Source organism: Cricetulus griseus, assembly GCF_003668045.3.
Source record: "Cricetulus griseus strain 17A/GY chromosome 1 unlocalized genomic scaffold, alternate assembly CriGri-PICRH-1.0 chr1_1, whole genome shotgun sequence".
Lineage (NCBI taxonomy): Eukaryota > Metazoa > Chordata > Mammalia > Rodentia > Cricetidae > Cricetulus > Cricetulus griseus.
The window spans coordinates 210,262,437-210,285,435 of record NW_023276807.1 but is presented as its reverse complement, the minus strand read 5'-3'; the positions used below and the strand labels follow the sequence as shown (position 1 = coordinate 210,285,435).

At 49.4% G+C, this 22,999-nt stretch overlaps 1 protein-coding gene across 1 annotated transcript in view; it reads left to right on the top strand.

Moving 5' to 3' along the window:
- Positions 1 to 428: 428 nt before the first annotated feature.
- The window catches only part of Zfhx2 (zinc finger homeobox 2), a 34,656-nt gene continuing 12,085 nt past the window's right edge, over positions 429 to 22,999 (top strand). The window contains exons 1-3 of the mRNA XM_027390582.2: positions 429 to 1,346; positions 19,837 to 21,917; positions 22,077 to 22,594. Of these exons, the coding sequence (XP_027246383.1) occupies positions 19,886 to 21,917; positions 22,077 to 22,594 (2,550 nt within the window). The 5' untranslated portion in view covers positions 429 to 1,346; positions 19,837 to 19,885. The remainder of the gene's footprint in view (positions 1,347 to 19,836; positions 21,918 to 22,076; positions 22,595 to 22,999) is intronic.

Below are 22,999 nucleotides of genomic sequence, written 5' to 3'. Positions count from 1 at the left end.
CTGCATGGGGAGGAAACACCCCAGACCCCAGCTCTTCTCACCTGCTCTTTATCGGACCCTTCAGCAAAAACTCGAAGTCATAGACCATTGCCCTTCCCAAGTCTCAGCTTTCTCAGTGGTCTGCCTCACACCTATATGAGGATTGAAGATTCATTAGCAAACTCAACTGTTACAGGGTAGGAAAGATATTGGTTTCTTCCCCACCCTCAATTTCAGCAGTTTTTGCTGTTGTTGTCATTTAAGAAAAATACGCCATAGCAGCTAGCTTGGGCTCTGGAATCAGGCTACTGAGGTTTGCATAATGGTACTATTGTTTATTGGCCATGCAATCTTGAGCCGGCGATCCTTGGTTTCCTCTACTATAAAATGCACTCCTGAATACTCTGTTTTAGAATGTTAGAAATTAGAATATAAAGCATTGAGGAGCTGACAAGCTGAAGAGGAGAAGGAACCAGAACCTCCCCTCTCCCTACCCAACTTGGGGGAGGGAGTGCAACTGATTGAAAGACAGTAGCAGCTCTGGGAGACTTGCTATGACAGAGAAGGTTCTGGTAATCAAAAGGGAAACGGTAAGGCTAGAAGGGGGTGAAATAGTGATGGGCCCCGGACAGCTCTGGGCAGCTTGCTCTGATAGTGACTTAAAACAAAACACAGTGTCTGTAAGCAGTATAAAGAGGAGGGGACGAGTGTTTAAAGGGACCTACTCTTTTTGCCGGAATAGAATAGACCCAGCGCCTGAGTCAAGGAAGAAGCCGATGGCAAGGTTGGCCTGTCCCACCCCAAGATCCTAGCCCCTACCCACGTCTTTGCGTCCCGGGATGCGGTAGACTTGGCCCTAGCCGTCTAAGGAGGGCGGAGGCCTGTAGACTACAGCTCCCGGCATGCACTGCGGCGGGCGGGTCGCTGCACCTGCTCAGTGGGGCTGCCCCGGGCGCCTGGGTATTGATTATTCCATTGTGTGGGACGCCTCGGCTCCAGCCAGTGAATGAGGCGGAGGAGTGAGGGCTAGAAGGAGGAGGGCGAGGAGGAGGAGGAGGAGGAGACAGGGAGCAAGCCAGTGCCCAGGGTGAATCAATGGAAACCCACTCACGAAGCCGGGAAAACACTTCAGCCGCAGCCAAATAGCATTGATTATTTTCTTTCACTTCCCTCACCGCCGTGAATTTATTTATTTTTCCATCTCCGTCCCCGACGCCCCGGAGCGAGCGCTGAAGGGAGGGAGGAGGAGGGGCAAAAAAGGAATCAACACATCGGAGAAGTCCCTTCCAAGAGCCGCCCCCTCCCCTCCCCGCCTCGCGCTGCTTGGCGGCCGCGGTTCGACTCCCGTCCCTGCTTCCAGCTGAGGTGTAAGTGCATCGATTTCCGATGCTGCTGGGTTGGGTTTTTTTTCTTTTTTCTTTTTTTCCCCCCTCTGCCTCTCACTCTCCTTCCCTTCCATGCTCTTCCGAATCTCGAGATAAGAGTAGAGAGGAGGCGCTGGGTGACTGCTACTGGAGGGGACGGAGAGGGACGGGAAGGGGCTGGGGGAGGGGACGCGGACGGACAGACAGCCGGGAAGAAGGGGACAGGAGTGTGGGGGAGAAAGGGCGTGCGATCCGGAATGGAGAAGAGAGGCAGGGGTGGAGGAACGGAGAAGGGGAAGATACGGGCCAGACAGTCAGTCAGGGTAGCGAGAGCCTAGACGTACCGCGCCGATCTTTACCAGGAGCGGGGTTCCTGGAGGGAATGGGAGGCCGGGTGAGTGCCAGGGCTCCGAGCTATAGCCGGGAGGGGCCTGCGGCACAGAGGAGCTCGGCTGGCTGCGGGATGGGGGAGAAACCCGGGCGGGAAGGCTGATGGATGGGCTAGCGCGCCGGGGTGCGGGGTGGAAGGGGGAGTGGATACCTTTAATGTTCATTTTTGCCTGAAGTAGGTGAGGGGAGCCTCATTCACAGTGAAGCATGCCTGCCCCGCTTCTCCTGCTACCCCGACTCTCCACCCGCTCGCCTATGCCCCTCATCATTTTTTGAGCTCTGGACCACGCTTCTCACTGTGCCTGCGCCCCCACTGATCTGCGGTTGTGCCATTTTTCACTTGGCTCCCCCACCCCATCTATATCCAGTTCTGTGTGTCACTGTCTTGACTGTGACACTTCTCATCGGAGTGATCCTTACAGCGTGCCCCTGTCCCTATGTGTCACGCCTAGACTGATTGACTGTTGGGCCATCCACGGCTCTCCTTCAGGGTCTGTCTGCACGACGGTGGCCTTTTCAGCTACTTTGGAGTTTGCTTATCAGCCATGATTGTGGTAGTCTATGGTCAGGGCCTGAAGAGTAGGGAGATGGAGCGGATGTGTCTACCCCTAATGACTCCAGTGCCCTTTGGGTATGGGCACGACAGCCTTCTGTTCACCTTCAGCAGGGAAGCCTTGGAACTTCTGGCATTGTTGATCATCACCTCGTTTGCCATGTGCCTTTGGGTCTCCAGTATGCCTTCTGCTTTTCCAGGAGCTTTCCACCACAAACCTCATCCTTGCTGACTTAATTTTCCTCCCTTCCCCCACTCTACCATTGTATATATCTTTTTTATCCCACCAGTTTACTTCACCCTATCTTCATATCCTTTTATCTGATGGGCTCCCTTGCATGGTCTCCATCTTTGTTCCCTTTTCTCCTTGCTCATCCAAAGTTGGTTTTGTTTGTTTGTTTTTCGTTTTGTTTGTTTGTTTGTTTTAACATATCCTGTTACCCAGCATTTTAACCCTAGCAGCAGATGATGCCACAAGCAAAGGGCTGGGTGAGAGATGGGGCTTATGTTTTGTGAAGGCACATAAAAAGGCCAAGAAATCAATTTAATGGGCTTCCAGGGGCATGTAACTCCTTCATCAATCAGTTCCATGATGTCAGTTAACTGTCAACTTTAATTTTGTAAGGGAATGTTCTTTAGCTCCACCCTACCTGGGCTGCCCCTGTCCTGTAGTTCATTCTATATGTCAGTGGCTTTTTCTTCACTTTTTAGTTCATTTTTCTCATGGGATCCTGCTATTATTCTCTTTGGATTTAGCAATATTCTTTAGGAGACACATTTTATTATTCTCAGAAAACCTGTCTTATACAAGGGCTATGTTCCTTCAGTCTAAAGAATGGTAAACGTGGATAAAGGATGTGGAGAGTTTATCGTAGATTTAAACCCATCATTATTTTTCCAGACCCCAGGAGCTAAAAAGGATAAAAAGACGAGGTAGCTATGGGCAGATGATGATGGAGGCAAGGGGAGAGCAGGTTCAGTAAACACAAGGGTTAAAGAAATGTATGGCCAAAGAGAACGATGAGAATCTATTCCGGATGTACAGGGAAGGGGAGGAACTGAGGGGCGATTAATGAAAAATTGAGAAATTTAATTAAATAAATATGAGTTAATAGCTGTACAGTAGGAGAGAGAAAGATGATATAGTATTCCTCAGGAGGAGTCAACAAAAGCAATAGGACCTTAGTATAGTGGTCGAGTGGGGGAAGGGAAGAATTAGGGGGAAAGACGAAGGTAAATGGATGGCGAAGGCAGGAGTGCTGAAGCAGATCAGAGCGGCACCAAGCCCTGGAAAGGGAAGAGAGGAAAGAGTGGGGTATCAAAGGAGACAAATGCCTCCTCTAGTGTGAGGAGGACACAGCACGACCAAGGGAAAGAGAGAGCACTGCAGGGGGTGAGCAATTTGGAAAAAATGGCTCAGCAGACTACCACTGGGCCCGAAAAGAGAGATGCTTATGAGGAAAGAAATTACAGAGATGAAGAGACAGAAGGGAACCTCACCAGCATTCATTCCGTCAGTCAGCCTCATCAGTCACTTTGTATTTTATTGCCAAGCCAGGAGAACACAGAAAAGAGATGAAAAAGTAGAATCCCCATTTACTTCAAATGACAGGAACTTGAATCTTGCCAGCCCCCTGAGAAGCAAAGACTTCAAGCCTCTGATGTCATAAATTGCTGGGTTGCCTTGGCAACCTGACAGGGTCCCTCCCCCATGATGTCAGAGGCAGCTGGTGTTACCATATTGAGACCCATACAGGAACACCTTGCCCCTCTGCATCACGTGTGGCACTGGGGCCTAGTCTATAGGACTCCTGTCTCTAGCAGTGACTTTGCTTCTCTGGAGCTATTCTTAGCTCAGGACAATTGTCACAAACTACTTTGTGAGTGCCTGAGGCTTACTAGATCCTGACAAAAGCCAGAGGAAGTGACCTCAAGAGACAATGGGCATCAAGGTTGAAATAGTGCGCGATAGAGAGGCATGCAAAAAAGGAAGAGAACTAAAAATGGCAGCCACAGAATAGGAAAGAAGGTTTTTGTGAACCAGAAGGAGAGCTGTTGAAAAGTGTCACAGGAAACTGGTTTGGGTCTAGGAGTGAAAGGCAAAGCTGGGGATCCAGAGGACCAGAGCAGTGACCCCGTGTAAACTGATGCCTTGATAGAATATGGAGGAGAGTTTTGGCAGTAATATTTGACTGAAGATGAAAGGGCCCCTTTACTTTGAGAGAGCAGAGTGGCACATAAAGGTCTTGTCAGCTATTAGGGGCTGCTTCTATTCGCTTTCTTCCTTTTTGCAGGGAGAGAGTGTTGGGGGTTGAAACAGGGTCCCACTCTGTTCCAGACTAGCCCAGGCTAGTCTGGAACTTGAGGAGATCCTACTGCTGCAGTCTCCTGAGTTCTGGAGTTTTAGGTCTGAGCCACCATGCCTACCTCTAGTCTCTAATTGTTTTGTGACACTTGGTAGTATCTGCCACGCAGATATTCATAAATACCTGATGAGCAAATGTTCAGAGAGTCCTGGAGTTGCCCTGACTCCCATCCTATCTCCCAGACCTCAGCCTGCATACATAGTCAAGTTGGGAAATCAAAAACGAGGGGGAACGGCCAGCAGACCTAGTGGTAGAGAAGAGAGAAGGAGTTAAGGGCTGAAGGGAGCCAGACTAATTCTCAGGGTGGACAAGGGGAGTCTGTCGAAATAGTGCCAAGAAATTGCGAATGAGCCGTCCTAGTAGCCGGGGATGATAAAGAAGCAGATTCCAGGAAAGGCCCGGGGTGTTTTCAAAGAGCAGGCAAATCTGATACAGCATTTCCACCCCATTCCCTGTCATGAAGCTAAAACTGAGTCAGCCGTGCTCAGACACAGGTGTGCACAAGTGAGCACAAAAGTTCATAAATTGATACCAGACCCATCTTAAGCGCCTGTCTCAAAGTGGTTGCAAGGACTCGAACACTGGACAGGTGGGCCAGAAGATAAGAGATAGGAGTTAAACTGCTGTCCAAACCTTGGTGTTAACAACCATGTAAGAAATGACCTTCACATCTGACTGCCCATTGTTGAAGAAAGTCATGAAACAGAGCTCACTGCAGTCTCAGAGTGAAGCTACAGAAGGAAGCCATACAGGAGAAAGGTGTATCAAACCAGGGCTGATGACGTGTCCTGTTCTTGCATTAGAGGCAGAAGACCCTGGATGAGTTAAGAAAGGGGGCAGAAAAGACGAGGAAGAGAGAGGGTCTGGCTTATAAAAAGCAAGGCCTGGTAGCAGAAGGGGCTGGGGCTGGGGTGGGGGTGAAGGGAGAGGACAGTGGCAGCTGTGTGTACTGTCAGCAGCCGACACAGACTTGGGCAGCTCATATTTTGCCGCAGGTGACAGGCTGTCGACACGGGGGTCCTTTACCTCACTGTTAGAAACTCATTTCATTGATTTTTCCATCTTTCTTCTCAGACTCCTCACACTAAGCTCCGGGCATCCCACCACCTGCTTTCCCAGGGTCCCTTTGCTTTCTGGGAAAGCCTCCATGAACTAACTGCCTACCACTATTTTTTGGTGCACCCTGGGCAGGGAGGCAGGGGTGGAAGATTTGGAGATAATGTCCAGATGGTGGATAGACTCCTGTGTTAGAATTTACTGGTGGAAATTCTTTCCTTTTTCCTTGAGACAAGGTTCTGCTGTATAGTTGTAGCTAGCCTGGAATATCACTGACAGTGATATTCCTACCTCTGCCTGAGTCCTGGATTCTTTATCTTTTTTGGGGGGGCGGTTGGTGTTTGGAGGGGGCTCTCATGTGGCCCTCAAGCTCACTACTTAGCAGAGGCAGGCCTTGCACTCCTGGTCCTTTATTGATAACAAGCATCCAGCATATGTGCAGCTTCTTTTCTGTTTCCTACAGCTCAACACCCTCAGCATTTTTTCCTTCAATTGTTAAGTGAGAAAACTGGCGTTTCCTGCTGAATTTGGGCAGGAATACAGGGTTATTTCAGAGCTAAAGTTAAGGCCTTGGAATTCTCAGCAGGGCCATCCGCCAAGATGATGTATGCATGGGGACATATACCATTTGGAGACCATAGTACTCAGGGAGTGTGCATATAGGGCCTGTAGCATGCTGAAGTGTCAAGCTGATGGGGCAGGATGGGTGTGGGCCATAACTTTTTAGTTTACGTGTAGACATTTCCCGAATGCATCCTCCAGTCCCAGCTAACTACCCTCACTGTCTCCCTTTGGGACTGGGTTTGTTTGAAAGGTCAACAGTCCGTTGCCCGTCACCTGGCTTCTTAATGAAAGAAGGCCAAGGACTGGATTGTTTCCTCAGAGGGGAAACATGGAGTAAATTCCTTTCTATACTCAAAAATGTCATCCCTTGTTTGTTGGCTATACAAGCCAAAGGTCCTCTGCCCCTTACATCCAATCCACTCCTCCAGTCTCCACCCTTCTCCCCCAAGCCTCTTTCCTCCTTTGCTACCTCATCCCATGTTTGGAAAACTGGCCTTCTCAGGCCACGGGCACTCTTCTTCCACCTCTGCTTCTTCAGACCATGTGGCTCCTAAAACCCCAGAGATGTATCCAGTGCTTTAGGGGCTGAAGTGCACTGGATAGAAAGGAGAGAAAGGAGCAGGTAAGGAAAAGAAGGTGCTGGACAGTCAGGCATGGTGGTGCATTCCTGCCTGTCATCTCAGCACTGGCAAGTGGAAGCAGAACTGAGAGTTGGAGGTGATCTTCTGCTGCATAGGGAGTTTGAGGCCGGCCCCAGGCTCTTACAGAAGAAGGGTGGGACAGAGATGGAAGAAGTGACTTTGACATGGGAGGAGTCCCACAATGTAAATGAAAAAGGAGGGAGGATTGTGCGGACAGAGAAAGAACCCCAGAGGAGGAGGGTGGGGTAGTCTGAACCCTTCCCTACCCGTCTAGTCCAAGGGAGACAGCCCCAGAGGAGGGAGGGTGAGTGGTCACGTGTGAAGCCATCAAGGTCTTAACTCAGCTCCAGGTCAGTCCTGAGTTCAAGCCATGCTGCTTATGACCCTTATGGGAGGAACTGAAGTGGCAAATTAACCAACATAATGAAGTCACTGCTTTTTGTTTGTCTTTGCTGGTTTCCCGGGAGATTTGTCCTCTGGCCAGACAGGGCAGTGTGGGGGAGGAGGAGGACAGCAGAGGTGAAGGGCAGGGGAAGGGTGCCAGAGAGGACAGAGAGAAGGAAATGTGAAGGACAGAGGGCAGACACCGTGTGGAAGGCAGTGGATGGAAGTAAGCAACCCAGAGATGCAGACAGGAGAGAAACCTAAGAAAAGAGGAGAGAGATGGACATAGGAAAGAACAATGGGGCCCAGAAGGAAGACAAGGAAAAGAGGGGTTGACAGGAGAGGTGAACTGTAATGGCGAGCAGGAGGGAAGAACGTGGCCAAAGCTGTGAAAGCTGCAGCTGGTGGGGCCTGTGGGCGGGGCCTCATCTCCATCTCTAATGGCTGTGAAATGAGGTTAGCTCCATTAGAAGCAGCAAGAGTGTAACGAGATCACACTCATTAGGGCCGGGCCATCCTAGTAATTACCACCACCCCAAACACCCTGCGCCAGCCGCCAGCCTCCAGCCAGCCACCAAGCATTTGCAGGCACACAGCAGCAAACCACATGATGCAGAATGGAAAGCTAGGGCCAACATAGGTGTAAGCCTCAGGCCTTTAGGGCATGCCTGCCTGAGGTGAGCACATTCACTAGCCCCCAAAGAGGTGCTCCAATAGGCACCTACTCCACCCGCCACACACACACACACACACACACACACACACACAACACAAAGAGCAATCATTTCAGACACCCTCCATCAGGAAATAAGACGTGTGAATAGAAAGTGATAGTTACTTTATTGACTGATCACATCCAAGGGGGACAAAACTATATGACATACTACTTGCCATTCTTTATCACCTGTGAAAAGACCTGAACTGAGGCTTTAAGCCACACAGAATAGGTCTGACTGACTACAAAGTTGTGAGTTTTGGGTTTTCTTTTGGTGATAGGTTATTGATAGTCCTATACCTCCAGGCCCAAGTCTTTTTCTTTTTCTTCTTCTTCTTCTTTTTTAGTAACATCATTCTGCTTGATGGAGTTCATGACTTTTAACTTGTAAATTTTTTTTTTTGTTAGTGTATATGGAGGTCAGAGGTCAACTTTGTGGAGTCAGTTCCCTCCTTCCATCTTTATGTAGGTTCTTAGGATCAAACCCAGGCTGTCTAGCTTGTACCACAGCTAGCCATCTGCTGAGCCATCTTTCCAACTCTGAACTTAGAGACATAAATACACATCATTCAAATGGCCCTACCTAGACCCCAACTTCTCGAACAGACAGGACAACCTTCTTGCACCTTTAAGCTCAAAAAGGAGCAACAGCACACACACAAGGGCAGTGTAACAATTCAAAAAGGCCTCTTCAAGCCAGTGGTGGTGGCAGCCCACGTTCTTGATCCCAGCATTCTGGAGGCAGAGACAGGTAGATCTCTGTGAGTTCGAGGCCAGCCTGGTCTACAGAGTGAGTTCCAGGACAGCTAGGGCTGTTACACAGAGGAAAACAAACAAAAAAGTCCTCTTTGAACTGCATGCTAGCCAAGAGCAGATGCCCTGTGGCTGGGCCACCCAAGGTCCAAGCACATCCTACTTTATTATATCATCATCATTGAATCAGAACCTCACTAACTCTGGCTAGCTTCAAACTCACAGTGATACGCCTCCCTGGTGATAGGATGCCAGGACTAAAGGTATGTGCAACCATGCTGGCTACTTCCTTTAATACACACACACACACACACACACACACACACACACACACACACACACACACACACAAATCATCTATTGTCTCTTTTCACCATGTGGGGCCCAAGTATCAAACTCAGGCCATCAGGCTTGACAGCAAGTGCCATTACCCACTGAGCCATCTTGCTGGCCCATGATTCTGCTTTCTAAAAGAGACTTCAAAAATTATTGAACTCCTCTCAGTTTGTTTCCATGATTGTAGACTGGGATGAAGGAGTGTGTGTGCTGCTGTCAGACAGTAGTAGAGTGTTGTGATACTTGCCAGGGGTGCCACACAGTGCAAATGTTTAAAGATGTTGGCTATTGTGACAAGGAATGTGTCTCATGGTTGTATGCTTGTCTGCCATATACCAGACACTACGTTAAAGGGCTATTGTAATTACTACAGCTACAGGTGGAATATCTCTTCTCAATTTGAGAGAGACGGAGACAGCACACACATGAGATATCTTAGAGAACCGAAGTCTAAACATGAAACTCATGTTTCATATATATATATATATATATATATATATATATATATATATATATCTTTTAAACATATAGTGTTGCTGGGGAGTTGAGGTTGTTCCCTTTTATGAATTCTTGGTGTCACTAATAGAAGAATTTGAGAGCAAAGCTGTTCCACCACGTGTTGGCACAGGCCTTTTAATCACAGCCCTCAGGAGGCATAGGCAGGTTGGATCTCCATGAGTTCAAGGTCAGCCTGATCTACATTCAGAGTTCTAGGTCAACCAAACCAAGCTATTCAATGAGATTCTGTCTTTGGGGGAAGAAAAATTAAGCTGGGCAGTGGTGGCACATACTTTAATCCTGGCACTCTGGAAGCAGAGGCAGGAGGATCTCTGTATGAGGCCAGCCTGGTGTACAAAGTGAGTTCCAAGACAGCCAGGCTGTTACACAGAGAAACCCTGTCTCGAAAAAAAACAAACCCAAATTATATATATATATATATACCAAAATGGTCTTAAAAGGAAGCTTGAGGCTATTTCATTAAAATGACAGGTCAGGCAATCTGGGTAGTTTTAAGAAAAGGAGATGGAAAAGAAGAAGAGCAAGTCATACCATTAGATCAGCTACAGGTCTGCAAGCAACTGTGGATGTTGGAGGACTTGAGAGAAAACAGCGGGAAAGCCCAGAGAGTTAGAGCAAGCGTGCTTAGGATGTTGGCCCAGAGAGTTAGAGCAAGCGTGCTTAGGATGTTGGCAGGTGTCCAAGAAGAAATCAAAAGGAAAAGTTAGACTTTTGAGCCAGCACTCAGGAATGCAGGCAGGCTCAGCAGCTGACATCTGCAAACAACTGCATTAAAGAAGGGGCTTCTGGGACTCACAAGTATAGTACAGTAGCTCATGGAAGGGAGGGGTAGTTACTTCTCCCATTTCCTTAGCTTGTCTTCAGGGGAATCAGCTTTCCTAACAGCTGGTATCCTGGCCAAGCTATTGACAGGCTAAGTTGAATTAACTGTTAGGGGAGAGGGCAAGAGCATGCGATGTTAATATTTAAGGCAAATCAGAATGTCTCATCTCCACCCAGGGCCAGAGGAAGAACCCAGATTCCTTTCCTCTGAACATTTGTCCCTTCACAAAGTTCTGATACCTCCACCTTTGCATAAGGAAACGGGAGGTGGAGTTCATCTTCAGAGGCCTGCAAGCCTGCCATTGCCTGTGAGCTGCCTAACATTAGCCAAAGGGAAATTTTGCTTTTTAAGTTTTGGAAGGTTTTTTGTTGTTGTTGTTGTTGTTGTTGTTTTGTTTTGAGATAGGGTCTCACTTAAGTAGCCCTGGCTGGTCTAAACCAGGCCATCACTGAACTCACAGTGATCTATATGCCTGTGTGCACATGGGTATGGATGCTTGTATTGGAGCCCCTGGAGCTAGGTACAGAGGATTGAAGTGGCTATGCAAGGACAGCAGTCTCCCCAGCCCCCAGAGGAAGAGGGAAGTTTTCCACAGTATTTGCATGTGCCTGTGTTATGTCTATGACTCATATACATAGTATAGGTGTATCACATTACTGCTCAAAAACTAATTTTTTTAATGTATTTATTTATTTATTTATTACATGTACACTGTTCATGCCAGATCTCATTATAGATGACTGTGAGCCACCATGTGGTTGCTGGGAATTGAACTCAGGACCTCTGGAAGACCAGTCAGTGCTCATAATCTCTGAGCCATCTCTCCAGCCCAAATTCTTTTTTTTTTTTTTTTTTTTTTTTTGTTTTTCGAGACAGGGTTTCTCTGTGTAGCTTTGGAGCCTATCCTGGCACTCGCTCTGGAGACCAGGCTGGCCTCAAACTCACAGAGATCCGCCTGCCTCTGCCTCCCGAGTGCTGGGATTAAAGGCGTGTGCCACCAACGCCCGGCTTCAAAAACTAATTTTAAAACATTTCGGATTTCCTCTTTTGGTTTTTTATTTGTGTGTTTCTTATAAATGACACTAGGCTAGGCCTAAACTCACTGTATAACTCAGGCTGTCCTCAATTCATGGCAGTCCTACTGTCTCAGTCTCCCGAATGTTAGGATTATAAGCATGGCCACCAAGCCCAGGAGGGTTTGATTTGTTGATGTCATTCAGTGTTAACCCAAGGCCCAATGCACATATAAGGCAAGTACTCTACTACTGTATACACCCTCCCCATACTTTGGATTTTTAGAATATTCAAACTATAGTAGCTGTTGTAATGTGATTTAATTATATATTTGTTTGTTTGTTTGGTAGTAGTTGAGATTGAACCAGGGCCTCAGACATGCTTTACCATTGAGATGTGTGTATGTGTGTGCCTTTTTCTACTTTTCTTTTTTATTTATGTGTTTATTTTTGGTGTTTTGAGCTAGGCTTCTATGTAACTCTGTGTAGCCAAGGCTGGCCTTGAACTCCTGGTCCCTTTGTTCCTAACTCCTGAGTGCTGGGATTATATGTATACACCACCATGCTTGGCAATTTGTTTGTTTGTTTGTTTGTTTGTTTGTTTGTTTTTCAAAACAGGGTTTCTCTGTGTAGCTTTGTAGACCAGGCTGGCCTCTAACTCACACCTGGCGTGAACCACCACTGCCGGCCTTTTGCTTGGCAATTTTTTATTTTGAGACAGGGTCCCAGAATTTGAGCCCAGACAGGCTCAAACTTATGATCTTCCTGCCTCAGTCTTTTGAGTAGCTGGGATTATAGGCAAGGCTGTTACAGTAATATTCAAATGACATAATTACATCACACAAGCGCACATCAAAATGAAGAACCAGAAAAACTTAAACAGACCTCACAGTGGTATTCTTCCAAACTGAAAGAATCTTCCAGAGATACCCTAAGCCTGGATCAAGTAGGATGGTGAGTGAATTTAAGGGCACTGGCCTCTGCCCCTTGACTTCTAAGTGCTTTTTCGAAATGGTTCCAAGCTGGCTTCCTGTAGCCATCCAGGCCTGAGTCATGTGGAATATCTGCCCCTCTGAGTGGCTCCAGCGCACACACAGGAGTTGAGAGATGGCTCATAAGTTGATAGTATTGCTGTTCTTTCAGGGTTCAGCTCCTAGTACCTGCATTGGGCGGCTGTCAACCGCCTCAATCTTCAGCACCCAGGGGAACTGATACCTTCCCTCTGGCTTGCTCCAGCACACACACACACACACAGACACACACAGACACACACAGACACACACAGACACACACACACACACACACACACACACACACAGACATACACATATGCATAAACAAATAGTTTTTTAAAAATGGTCATACAGACCTGTTCACCAGAGCAGCCCTATGCTAATGTCCTAGGACATCTAACATCTGAATCAGCAAGGGAAATACCCAGTTAATATGCTCTTCTGCTAGATACCGTCCTTACTAGGTGAACACACCCCCAAAGTTCCCGTACATGTTAATGTGTGTTGCTTCAACCCACAGCTTCCCTTTCATGCCTGTCCCCCTCCCACCCACCTCCACCTTTCTCTAAATCTCCCCTTTTCCTCCTCACATCTCACTGGGTTCCCTCAAGCCCACCTTAAGCAGCTTGCAAGGTGTAAAATAGCTTCCTAGTAGCCTTCCTCTCACTAGGGACAGCCCACCACCCACTCTGGAAGAGATGCGTTATTTACATATGCAAATCAAGATGCAGCCTCACCTCCAATTCTGCCTCTTCTTTCTCAGCCTGAACTGTCTTTGTCTGTCCTCTGTAGCATCTCTTCTGCTTGCTTATTTTACTTTCCTCGGTACTCACTTTTTCCCTCTCTTTTGGAAAAAAATTAACCTTACACAAAGTAAGCACTTTTTAAATATTCATGAGGATAGATTGATCAGTAGGAAAGATAGGTGGAATCAAAATGGAAGGTGGAATAGTACATTGTAATTTTCCTTTTAAATTCCAGGTAAGGGTTAGAGAGAGAGAAACTGTCTTTCTAAATGTGAGGGAATCTGGGCCTTGCATGGCACAGGCCTGTGATCTCCGTACTTGGGAGAAGCACAAGTTTTGGGCTTGCCTGGGCTACAGAGTGAGTTCAAGGCCACCCTGAGCAACTTAGATTATATCTCAGAAAATAAAAAGGGTCAGGAAGTAGTATGGTTCAGTGCATAAAGGCACCTGTCGACCCACATTGGATATGTCACACACACAGTAGATAAAAAATATTTTTAGGTTACAGTTTTCTCTCAAAAATAATAATGAAATCAAGGGGAGCTGATTGGGCGTGATAACAGACATCTTTAATCCTAGTACTGGGCTGCAAGGCAGAAGGACTCACTGTGAGTTCAGGGGCAGCCTGGTCTTCAGAGAGAGTTCGAGGGCTACATGCTGAGACCACATTTCAGAAAAAAAGGGGGAGGCAGTTGAGAGCACTTACTGTTCTTGCAGAGGACCCAATTCCCAAAGTAAAAAGGTCTGCATATGCAGCTTGGGGAGAGTGCTTACCTCTTGAGGCCTAGATTCAGGGCCTACAACCACAAAAATAAAGGAGTCTATTAAAAAACAAATGCTGGGTGTGGCTGTAATAGTTGGGACCTAGCTGCTTCACCTAGCCTGAGGGTGAGCTCAGGAAAGCTTCCCCTTCTGGTTCTGAGGTAATGAGCAGCTCAAGACCCAGCAGCCAAGTAAGAGCTATGTGCATGCCCTCACCTAGCACATGCAGGGCTCCACCATAATAAACAAAGGCCAAGTAAGACTTAACTCTGCCAGCCAAGTATGGTCACCCAGGCCTGTAATCCCACTTGGGAAGCTGAGGCAGAAGGATCATGGGTAGTCAGTCCACTGCCAGCCTGTGCTTTAGAGCAAGATCATGTCTCAAAAAATAAGAAAGGAAGGAAGGAAAGAAGTGAAGTGTGAGGCTGGGAGCCAGGCTTTGATCCCTGCAACCTATCAGCCCTTTCAGGAGACAAAGCAGGAGGGTTGTCAGCCTTCTCTCAGACACTGTGCTCTGCCTGTCCCAGGGGAGGAGACAGCCACCACACCACAGAGGGTAAAGAATGGACCTCATTGACACCCAGGCCATGTACCTTTTAGATTGCCTTTTGTGGTCCTCATGGCATCACTCCCAAGTTTTTCCACGCAAGGAAATAGTCTGATAAGTGACTTAGCAAGTTGACAGCTAGCGAGTGGTGGAGCCAGCATGATCTTGGTCAGCATGGATCTCAGCCCATGGATCTCACCTTAGGATACAAAGCTCGGGGCTGGGAGTATCTCAGTACTAGAGCTGTTGCCTAGTGTGTACAGCTTCCAGCACCACACACAAGTAGCCAGCTGGGGCTAAAAAAGACCCTGCCTACACACACACCACACACACGGGGGGGGGGGGGGGGGGTTGGGGGGGAGAGATCATGAATTGACTCTAAGGGATGTCTGGCTAAAGGCAAAAATGTTTGGAAAGCTGACGTGAAAATCATTGTATGCAGATTTTAAGTAAATGTAAAGCTGCTCTGACAGACTTTGCCACAAAACCTTTTGTCCTTTACTGAGCCTAAGGAGATGGAGAGGGGCAGGCTTTGCCTGTACTTTTTAGAGGGGAATCTGGGGCTTGGTGATGTTCCCTCTGTGACCACTAGGGAGCGGTGGTGTTTCTTTTCCTCCTAGTCCCACCCTATTCTGTGGGCCAGCCTGGGCTCCCTGACCTGTCAGTGAGGGTTGAGTCTCGTTTGACTGCGTTTCAGGACTCTGCCGCTCCCCCACCCACGGCACTAGTTATTCGCTGGGTGTGTCTCCCGCCTTGCAAGGTCTCAGAGCTTGCCTTAAAGCTCTTCCACTTGTTCTCCGAAACTTCAAACCTAAGCCTTTCTGTTTCTGCCTCCTGCTCTCACCTCCGCTCCCTAGGTCCTAACGTGAGGCTTGCTGCCCCGGCTCCTGTCCCCCTGCCTTCCTCTTTAAGTCAGTAATTATGACTGCCTTGTGTGTTGGGGGGGTGGGGGGAGACAGCGATTCCTGCCGCGCTTTGAAAGCATTTCCACACTTCCCTTCCCAAGGAACAGGCAGTCAGGAAAACCAGGTGGAAAGGGAGGTGACAATTCCTGGAAGGAAGGGGAAAAAAAAAAAAAAAAAGACCTGTTTCTCCACACCCTTCCCTCACCCCTTCCTCTCCATCTCACCCTGGTGAAGGGCTGGAACATTAGAGAGGGAGGGGAGATGGAAGGCGGCTAGGGAGCTCCCGAGATGGAGGGCCTTTGTAGAGCTGGCGATCCATCTTTAGGGGCGACTACACCCTCAGAACTCTCCACCCTCCCTTGGCTCCAGGGCTCCCTCCTTCCACCCCCCGTGGTGGCAGCAGCCTTGTAATTTAAAGCTCTCTCTGTCGCCTCTAATGTGAGCCTCTCGTTTTATTGACTCTCTCTGCCGTCTGTGGCGCCCCTTCCCATCAATCTCCGCTCTAATCACACTGCTGCCACGGCCCGCTCCGCAGCCCCTCCGCTCTGCAGAGGCCCAGCCCTTTCCTCCACTGCCCCCCACCTCCAGAACACCAGCCGCCTTCTCTCCCGTGCCTTCCGAGCGGTAATGTCGGTCCTCCTGTGAGACTTGCCCCACGGGAGAGCTGCCCTTAAGAGATGCCGGGAACCGCGGGAAGCAAAGGCCCTGGGACCGAGTGAACACGAATCGTGGCCCGAGGGCACCAGGTTACGTGGGCTCTGACTTTTAGAGGCTTTGGTGTCAAATCCAGTGAAAGGCAAGAAGGGGGGTAAAGGAGAAAAAAAGAAAAGGGACCTGGAGATTCAGAGAGAGGAGATGGAAGAGAGGGAAATGGGAGGGTTAAAAGTTGGTGGGCACCCTGACCACAAAAGTCTAATAAAAAGTGTGCGGTGGGAGAAACACTGAAGAGAAAGGGACAAGGGAAATAGGTAGGGGGTGTATGAGGCAGATACATTTGCAATTGAAATATTTTCCTGAAGAGGAGGGGTAGGCTGGAAGGTAGGGGAGAGATTTGCAATTTTAAACAGCCACCAGCTGACCTACCCTACGCTGCTGCGGGTCTCACCCAGAGGCTGGCCAAAAGCCGAGAGCCCTTTGATTTCTACTTAGCAATCAGTGCCCTTTTCAAGCCGGGAGAATTAAGCCTTAGAGAAGACCTGGGAGTTACTCCAAGGTCTGAACTATGATGTGGCATTGTGAGGAGAGCCAAGAGGGAGCGAATACTTGTAAGTGGGGCTATCCTGCTGCCAGCCAGGTGGGACAAAGCACCCACCATGTCAACCCTCAGCTCTCCTCTCAGGGCGGGTAGTAAAACGTGGTGGGGTCCAACCTGTGGAAATGACTGAACCCTCACAAACCAACAGACTTACCTTCCTCTGTCCCCCTCAGGAGGAATGCCTTTCTCCAACAACGCCACTGCTTCTACTATCCACTCAACTAGAAATCTACACCCCCACGGGGGTGGTGGAGCACGCCTTTAATCCCAGCACTCAGGAGGCAGAGGCAGGTGGATCTCTGTGAGTTCAAGACCAGTCTGGTCTACAAGAGCTAGTTCCAGGACAGCCTCCAAAGCCACAGAGAAACCCTGTCTCAAAAAAAAAAACAAAATAAAAAAGAAAGAGAAAGAAAGAAAGAAAGAAAGAAAGAAAGAAAGAAAGAAAGAAAGAAAGAAAGAGGAAGGGAGGGGGAGGGAGGGAGGGAGGGAGGGAGGGAGGGAGGGAGGGAGGGGGAGAGATGGCTCAGAGGTTAAGAGCACTGACTGCTCTTCCAGAGGTCCTGAGTTCAATTCCCAGCAACCACATGGTGGCTCACAACCATCCCTTATGAGATCTGGTGCCCTCTTCTGGTGTGCAGATATACATGGAAGCAGAATGTTGTATACATAATAAATAAATAAAATCTTTAAAAAAAAAAAAAAAAGGAAGGAAGGAAGGAAGAGAAAAGAAATCTACACCCCACCCCAGCCCCATCCTGTTTCTTCACTTCCCTTTTGATTTCTCTCTTCAGCCCTTCACCAGGTACTTATTTGCATTTCATTAGCATACTAATCCTGTTCTGAAAGAATTCCTTGAAGGTTCTAACTCATACCTAACTGGACTCCCAGGAGGAGGAGGGAAGTGGGAATAGTCTTGAAGGCTATGGGGTACCTGGACCAAGAACCCATCTTAAATCTGGGAATTGAAGTGAGGGTTAAAGATGTCCCAAGGAGAAAGAGGCCATCCCCTCACCCTTTCTTTGAAGCAGTGTGGCCTGAATATTAGACATTTCATCATACAGACAGTGGGAGAGGAGTTAGGTGGACGCTTAGGGAACTGATAATGCTAATTTTGAGCAAGGTGGGAGCCTTAATGGCCTTATCCACTATTCCTGATTCCTAGCTCTTTGGAGACTACTAACTATGCCTGTTTTATGTCTACACACACACACACACACACACACACACACACACACACCACCAAATAATTTTTTCTTCTTTTTTTGGGGGGGGGTGGGAGGGACAGGGACAGGGTCTCATGTATTCTGCACTGGTTTTGAACTCACTATGCAGCCAGGAGTCCTGATCCTCCTGCCTCTACTGCCAGAGTACTGGGATTACAACCATGAACCTATCCCCATTGATGCAGAGCTGGGAACTGAGCCCAGGACTTCACGCATGCTAGAGTGTCATTCTATCAACTAAGCTGTTCCCACCACTTTGGAGCCTGGTTATTATCAGTGGCACATTTAAACCTTAAGTGTTTCTTGGCTTCCTCATCTCTAAACACAAACACTGTGAGATGAGCTGAGATAGTACATGTCTCTAGCTGTTACCAAGACCATGCTATAAATACTTTAATGGCTGCTAGAACCATGATTACCAGAACTTATTACTAATATGTTTATCTCCAATCTGGAGAGGAGAGAGCTACAAAAGAGCTATTATCTTCCAACCAGCCAAGGAAATTCCTGACTCAGCGTGTCCCAACCAGTGTGGATCAGGAATGCACTGGAGAAAGATGTGTGCCAGGGAAAGCAAGAAGACCTTTGACTAGGAGCCAGAGCCAAGGGGTTTCCCCAGGGCTCGTTCATTTGAAAGATATTTATTAGCATGATGGTACATGCCTGTAATCCCAGCACTTGGGCGGTAGAGGGAGGAGGATTCAAGTTTATTCTCAGCAACTTGAATGTAAGGCTAGACTGTGTCTGTGTAATCATAGAGAAATCGACAGCAGTTGAAGTCTCTCATAGAACTAACCCTCTAGAAGGGAAATGAGGAAATCAGGAAAAAATTTTCACTAGGCAGAGAAAAATCTGAGGGCAGGTCTGCTGAAGGATGCCATGAATGTCAGGGAGTCCCCAGACAGACTAAGTTCTTGGATAAGGACCCCAAGTAGGAAAGAAGTTGTCTTGTTTGAGAGACAGGAAAGACCAAGAAAGAGAGGGAGAGGGTGGGGAGAAAGAAGGGTGAAAAAGCTGGCTAGCTGGCCAGTGGACTAAAACAGATGGCATAGACTGGGTGTGGTGGTACACACCTGTAATCCCAGCAGAGGTAGAAGTAAGAGAATCAGAAGTTCAAGGTCAGCCTGGGTTACATGAGAGCCTTACCCCTCCCCCCAAAAAAAAGAGAGGAAAAAAATTATAACCTAAAATGTATTTTAAAACAGAGTGTGGAAAGTTGGTGAGGATGCAGATGAAAGTAAGACTGTGAGTGAGTTGATTGGTGACAGATAAAGGGTTTCCTTGCAAAACATTTGATGGTTTTGTTTTTGTTTTTTCGAGACAGGGTTTCCCTGTGTAGCTTTGGAGCCTGTCCTGGCACTCGCTCTGGAGACCAGGCTGGCCAAGATCGAACTCACAGAGATCCACCTGCCTCTGCCTCCTGAGTGCTGGGATTAAAGGCGTACGCCCCCAACGCCCGGCCCATTTGATGGTTTTTATGGTTAAAAATGAAATGATCATTTGTTAGACAGAGACACTAGATTGCAGAAGGCAGGCAGGAGTAGAAATGAGCAGCCCATCTGTTGCATTAGCTCAGAAAGATAACAGTGGCTTGAGCTGGTGAGGAAGACTGTAAGTGCAGGGTCTGATGCATCCTGGAGCTTGCTATGGAAATTCACAGAGCACGAGGGTTGGCGGGGACATACCAAAGCAGAAGGATAAATGGTACTAGATTTGAGATTGCAAGAGCTAGTTCAGAAAGCACTAGTGAATTCTAATTTTATATATACTCATTTTTAGGCCTGTTAGACTAAGTGAAGCTTCAAGTTGGCATGAGAGCACCTGAGTCTGGTGTTCGGGGAAACACAACAGGACTAGAGAGTTGAGACATCCAGCCTTGCTGGGGACCCTGACATCTAACGGCACTGCTCTCTCCATGCTTCCCTGCAGGGTACCAGCTGTCACGCTGAAATGAACCCTCTGCAGTCCTCCGTCTACCATGGCTACCCTTAACTCAGCCTCTTCCTCCAGCACTGTTCCTCCCCCTGGGCACGATGCTCCGTCCCCACCTCCAGACACCTCCTCCTCCAGTACCTCTGATCCTGTCACCAAAGATCCCCCTGATGCCTCCTCCACCTCTGAAAGTGTAAGGTCCTCAGAGCCAGGGGAAGAGCTTCTGGAGTCAGGCTGTGGCCTTGTTCCACCAAAGGAGATTGGAGATCCCCAAGAAGAGCCTGGCTGTGGTCACATCCCACCAAAGGACCTCAGGGAGGAAAAGGAGGAGGAGGAGGAGAAGGAAATCCTTCCTTTGGACCTAAGTAACCACTTATTCTTTGCAGCTGGAGGTAAAGCCTACCTACTGGCCAAGTTGTCCCTGCCGGGTGGCAGTGAACTCTTGTTACCAAAGGGCTTCCCCTGGGATGAGGCAAGCATCAAGGAAGAGCCCAGCCTGCCCCTCCTTGCCCGTTTCCCCTCCTCACACCTCACTACCCTTCACATCCAACATGGCTTTGACCCAACCCAAGGCTTTAGCTCTTCTGACCAAATTTTGTCCCATGATACCTCAGCGCCATCTCTGGCCGCCTGTGAGGGAAGGGATGGATCCTTCTGGAGCTACCAGCTGGTTCCAAACCCAACCGAAGATCCCAAAGATGGCCCCATGGGGAGCCGATGGGGAGACCACAGGGCACTGTTCTGGATCTGCCTTCTGTGCCGCCTGGGTTTCAGCAGGCTCAAGGCCTTTATAGGTCACACACATTCTCATGGAGTGAAGCTGACCCCTGCCCACCACCAGGGCCTGCTGGGCAGCCCAGCCGTACTTCAGGAGGGTGATGATGGCGGCATGGCCTTCCTCAGCTTTCTGGAACCAAAACTCCTTGCTTGCCCTTCTCCTGAGGTCCCTGAGGATAGCACAGTGACCGTGGAGACCAACGGAACCCAGACTGAGGATGGCCCCCTGGAGGCAGATATTCAGGCCCTTGTTCTCCCCGCTGAAGAAGTTATGGCCCTCAGCCCACCATCCCCACCCACAGCCCTAGCCACCTGGGACCCCAGCCCAACCCAAGCCAAAGAATCGCCAGGATCAAGAGGCGAGGCAGGGCCAGACTGGTTCCCTGAGGGGCAAGAAGAGGATGGAGGGCTCTGCCTCCCACTCAACCAAAGCTCACCCACCTCTAAGGAGGTGGCCGCGCTCCCAGCTCCAGTAGGCTCTCCTGAAGACACCAGTGACCCACCCCAGCCCTGTCGCCTGATTGATGACTACACTCCAGCCCCTGCAGCCTTCCAGGGCCTCAGCCTATCCAGCCACATGTCCTTGCTACACTCTCGCAATTCCTGCAAGACTCTCAAGTGTCCCAAGTGCAACTGGCACTACAAGTACCAGCAGACCCTCGATGTGCACATGCGTGAGAAGCACCCTGAGAGCAACAGCCACTGCAGCTACTGTAGTGCCGGGGGTGCCCACCCCCGCCTCGCTCGTGGAGAGAGCTACAACTGTGGCTACAAGCCCTACCGCTGCGATGTCTGCAACTACTCTACCACCACCAAAGGCAACCTCAGCATCCACATGCAGTCCGACAAGCACCTGGCCAACCTGCAGGGCTTCCAGGCAGGACCTGGTGGACAGGGAAGTCCCCCAGAGGCATCCCTCCCACCCCCCTCTGTAGGGGATAAAGAGCCCAAGACCAAATCATCCTGGCAGTGCAAGGTGTGCAGCTATGAAACCAACATCTCCCGAAACCTGCGTATCCACATGACCTCTGAGAAACACATGCAGAATGTCCTAATGTTGCACCAGGGGCTGCCACTCGGCCTGCCACCAGGGCTGGTGGGGCCAGGACCTCCTCCCCCACCAGGGACTGCCCCCACCAACCCCCCTGAACTCTTCCAGTACTTTGGGCCCCAGGCCCTAGGACAGCCTCAGACACCTATGCCTGGGCCTGGGCTGAGGCCAGACAAGCCCCTGGAAGCCCAGCTGCTTCTCAATGGTTTTCACCACCTTGGAGCACCTGCCCGAAAGTTTCCCCCACCTGGTAAGTTCCCTGGCTCTGCTGCAGCTGCTCCCTTCTCAAGCCAAATTGTAGTCCCTGCCTTCTCCCAAAGGTCAGCTCCCCACTTAGGTAAATGTGGTTCTCTCTAATTAGTGCCCCAGTCCTTTCTTCCTTAGTCACTAATGTGTCTCTGTCCCCTAGCCCCTGGCAGTCTCTCCCCTGAGACCCATCTGCCACCAAGTCAGCTCCTGGGCTCCTCATCCGATGGCCTGCGCTCTTCACCTTCCCCAGATGACAGCCCACCACTGAAGGTGTTCCGCTGCCTGGTGTGCCAGGCTTTCAGCACAGACAGTCTGGAACTGCTGCTTTACCACTGCAGCATAGGCCGGAGCCTCCCCGAGGCCGAATGGAAGGAAGTGGCCGGTGACACCCACCGCTGCAAGCTATGCTGCTATGGCACCCAGCTCAAGGCCAACTTCCAGCTCCACCTCAAGACTGACAAACATACTCAGAAGTACCAGCTCGCAGCCCACCTTAGGGAGGGGGGTGGAGCCATGGGCACCCCTTCCCCACTGCCCCTGGGGGATGGGGCTTCTTATGGTTCTGTCTCCCCCCTTCACCTGCGCTGCAACATCTGTGACTTCGAGTCCAACAGCAAGGAGAAGATGCAGCTGCACGCCCGGGGGTCAGCCCATGAAGAAAACAGCCAGATCTATAAGGTGAAGTTCAGGCAGCAGGGGACAGGAGAGGGAGAGGGAATAGGGTGGAAGGAGGTGCAGAGCAGAGACGTGGTGGAGGAACCCTGGTGACAGACATGAAGGGCAGGGCTGTGTCTGTACCAGGGTGACAGCGTTGGGCAGACCTGGAGAAACAGACTTTATTCAGCTTCTCTGGCATGTAGACTGTAGGCTGAGTGCATCTCAGTCCAGCCCATCATGTTACCCAGGCGTTCAAGAGGACAGAAGCAGCGTGCAGTCACACTCTCGGGAACCCAGGGTCGGTAGGAGAAAGAGAAGGACATTCAGAGAATAAACAGTGATATGTAGCTGGCTGTAGAAGGGGAGACGGAGGTTAGCCAGGAATGAGAGTTCAGTGAGGAGGGAACGTCCCCTTCTACATCTGAG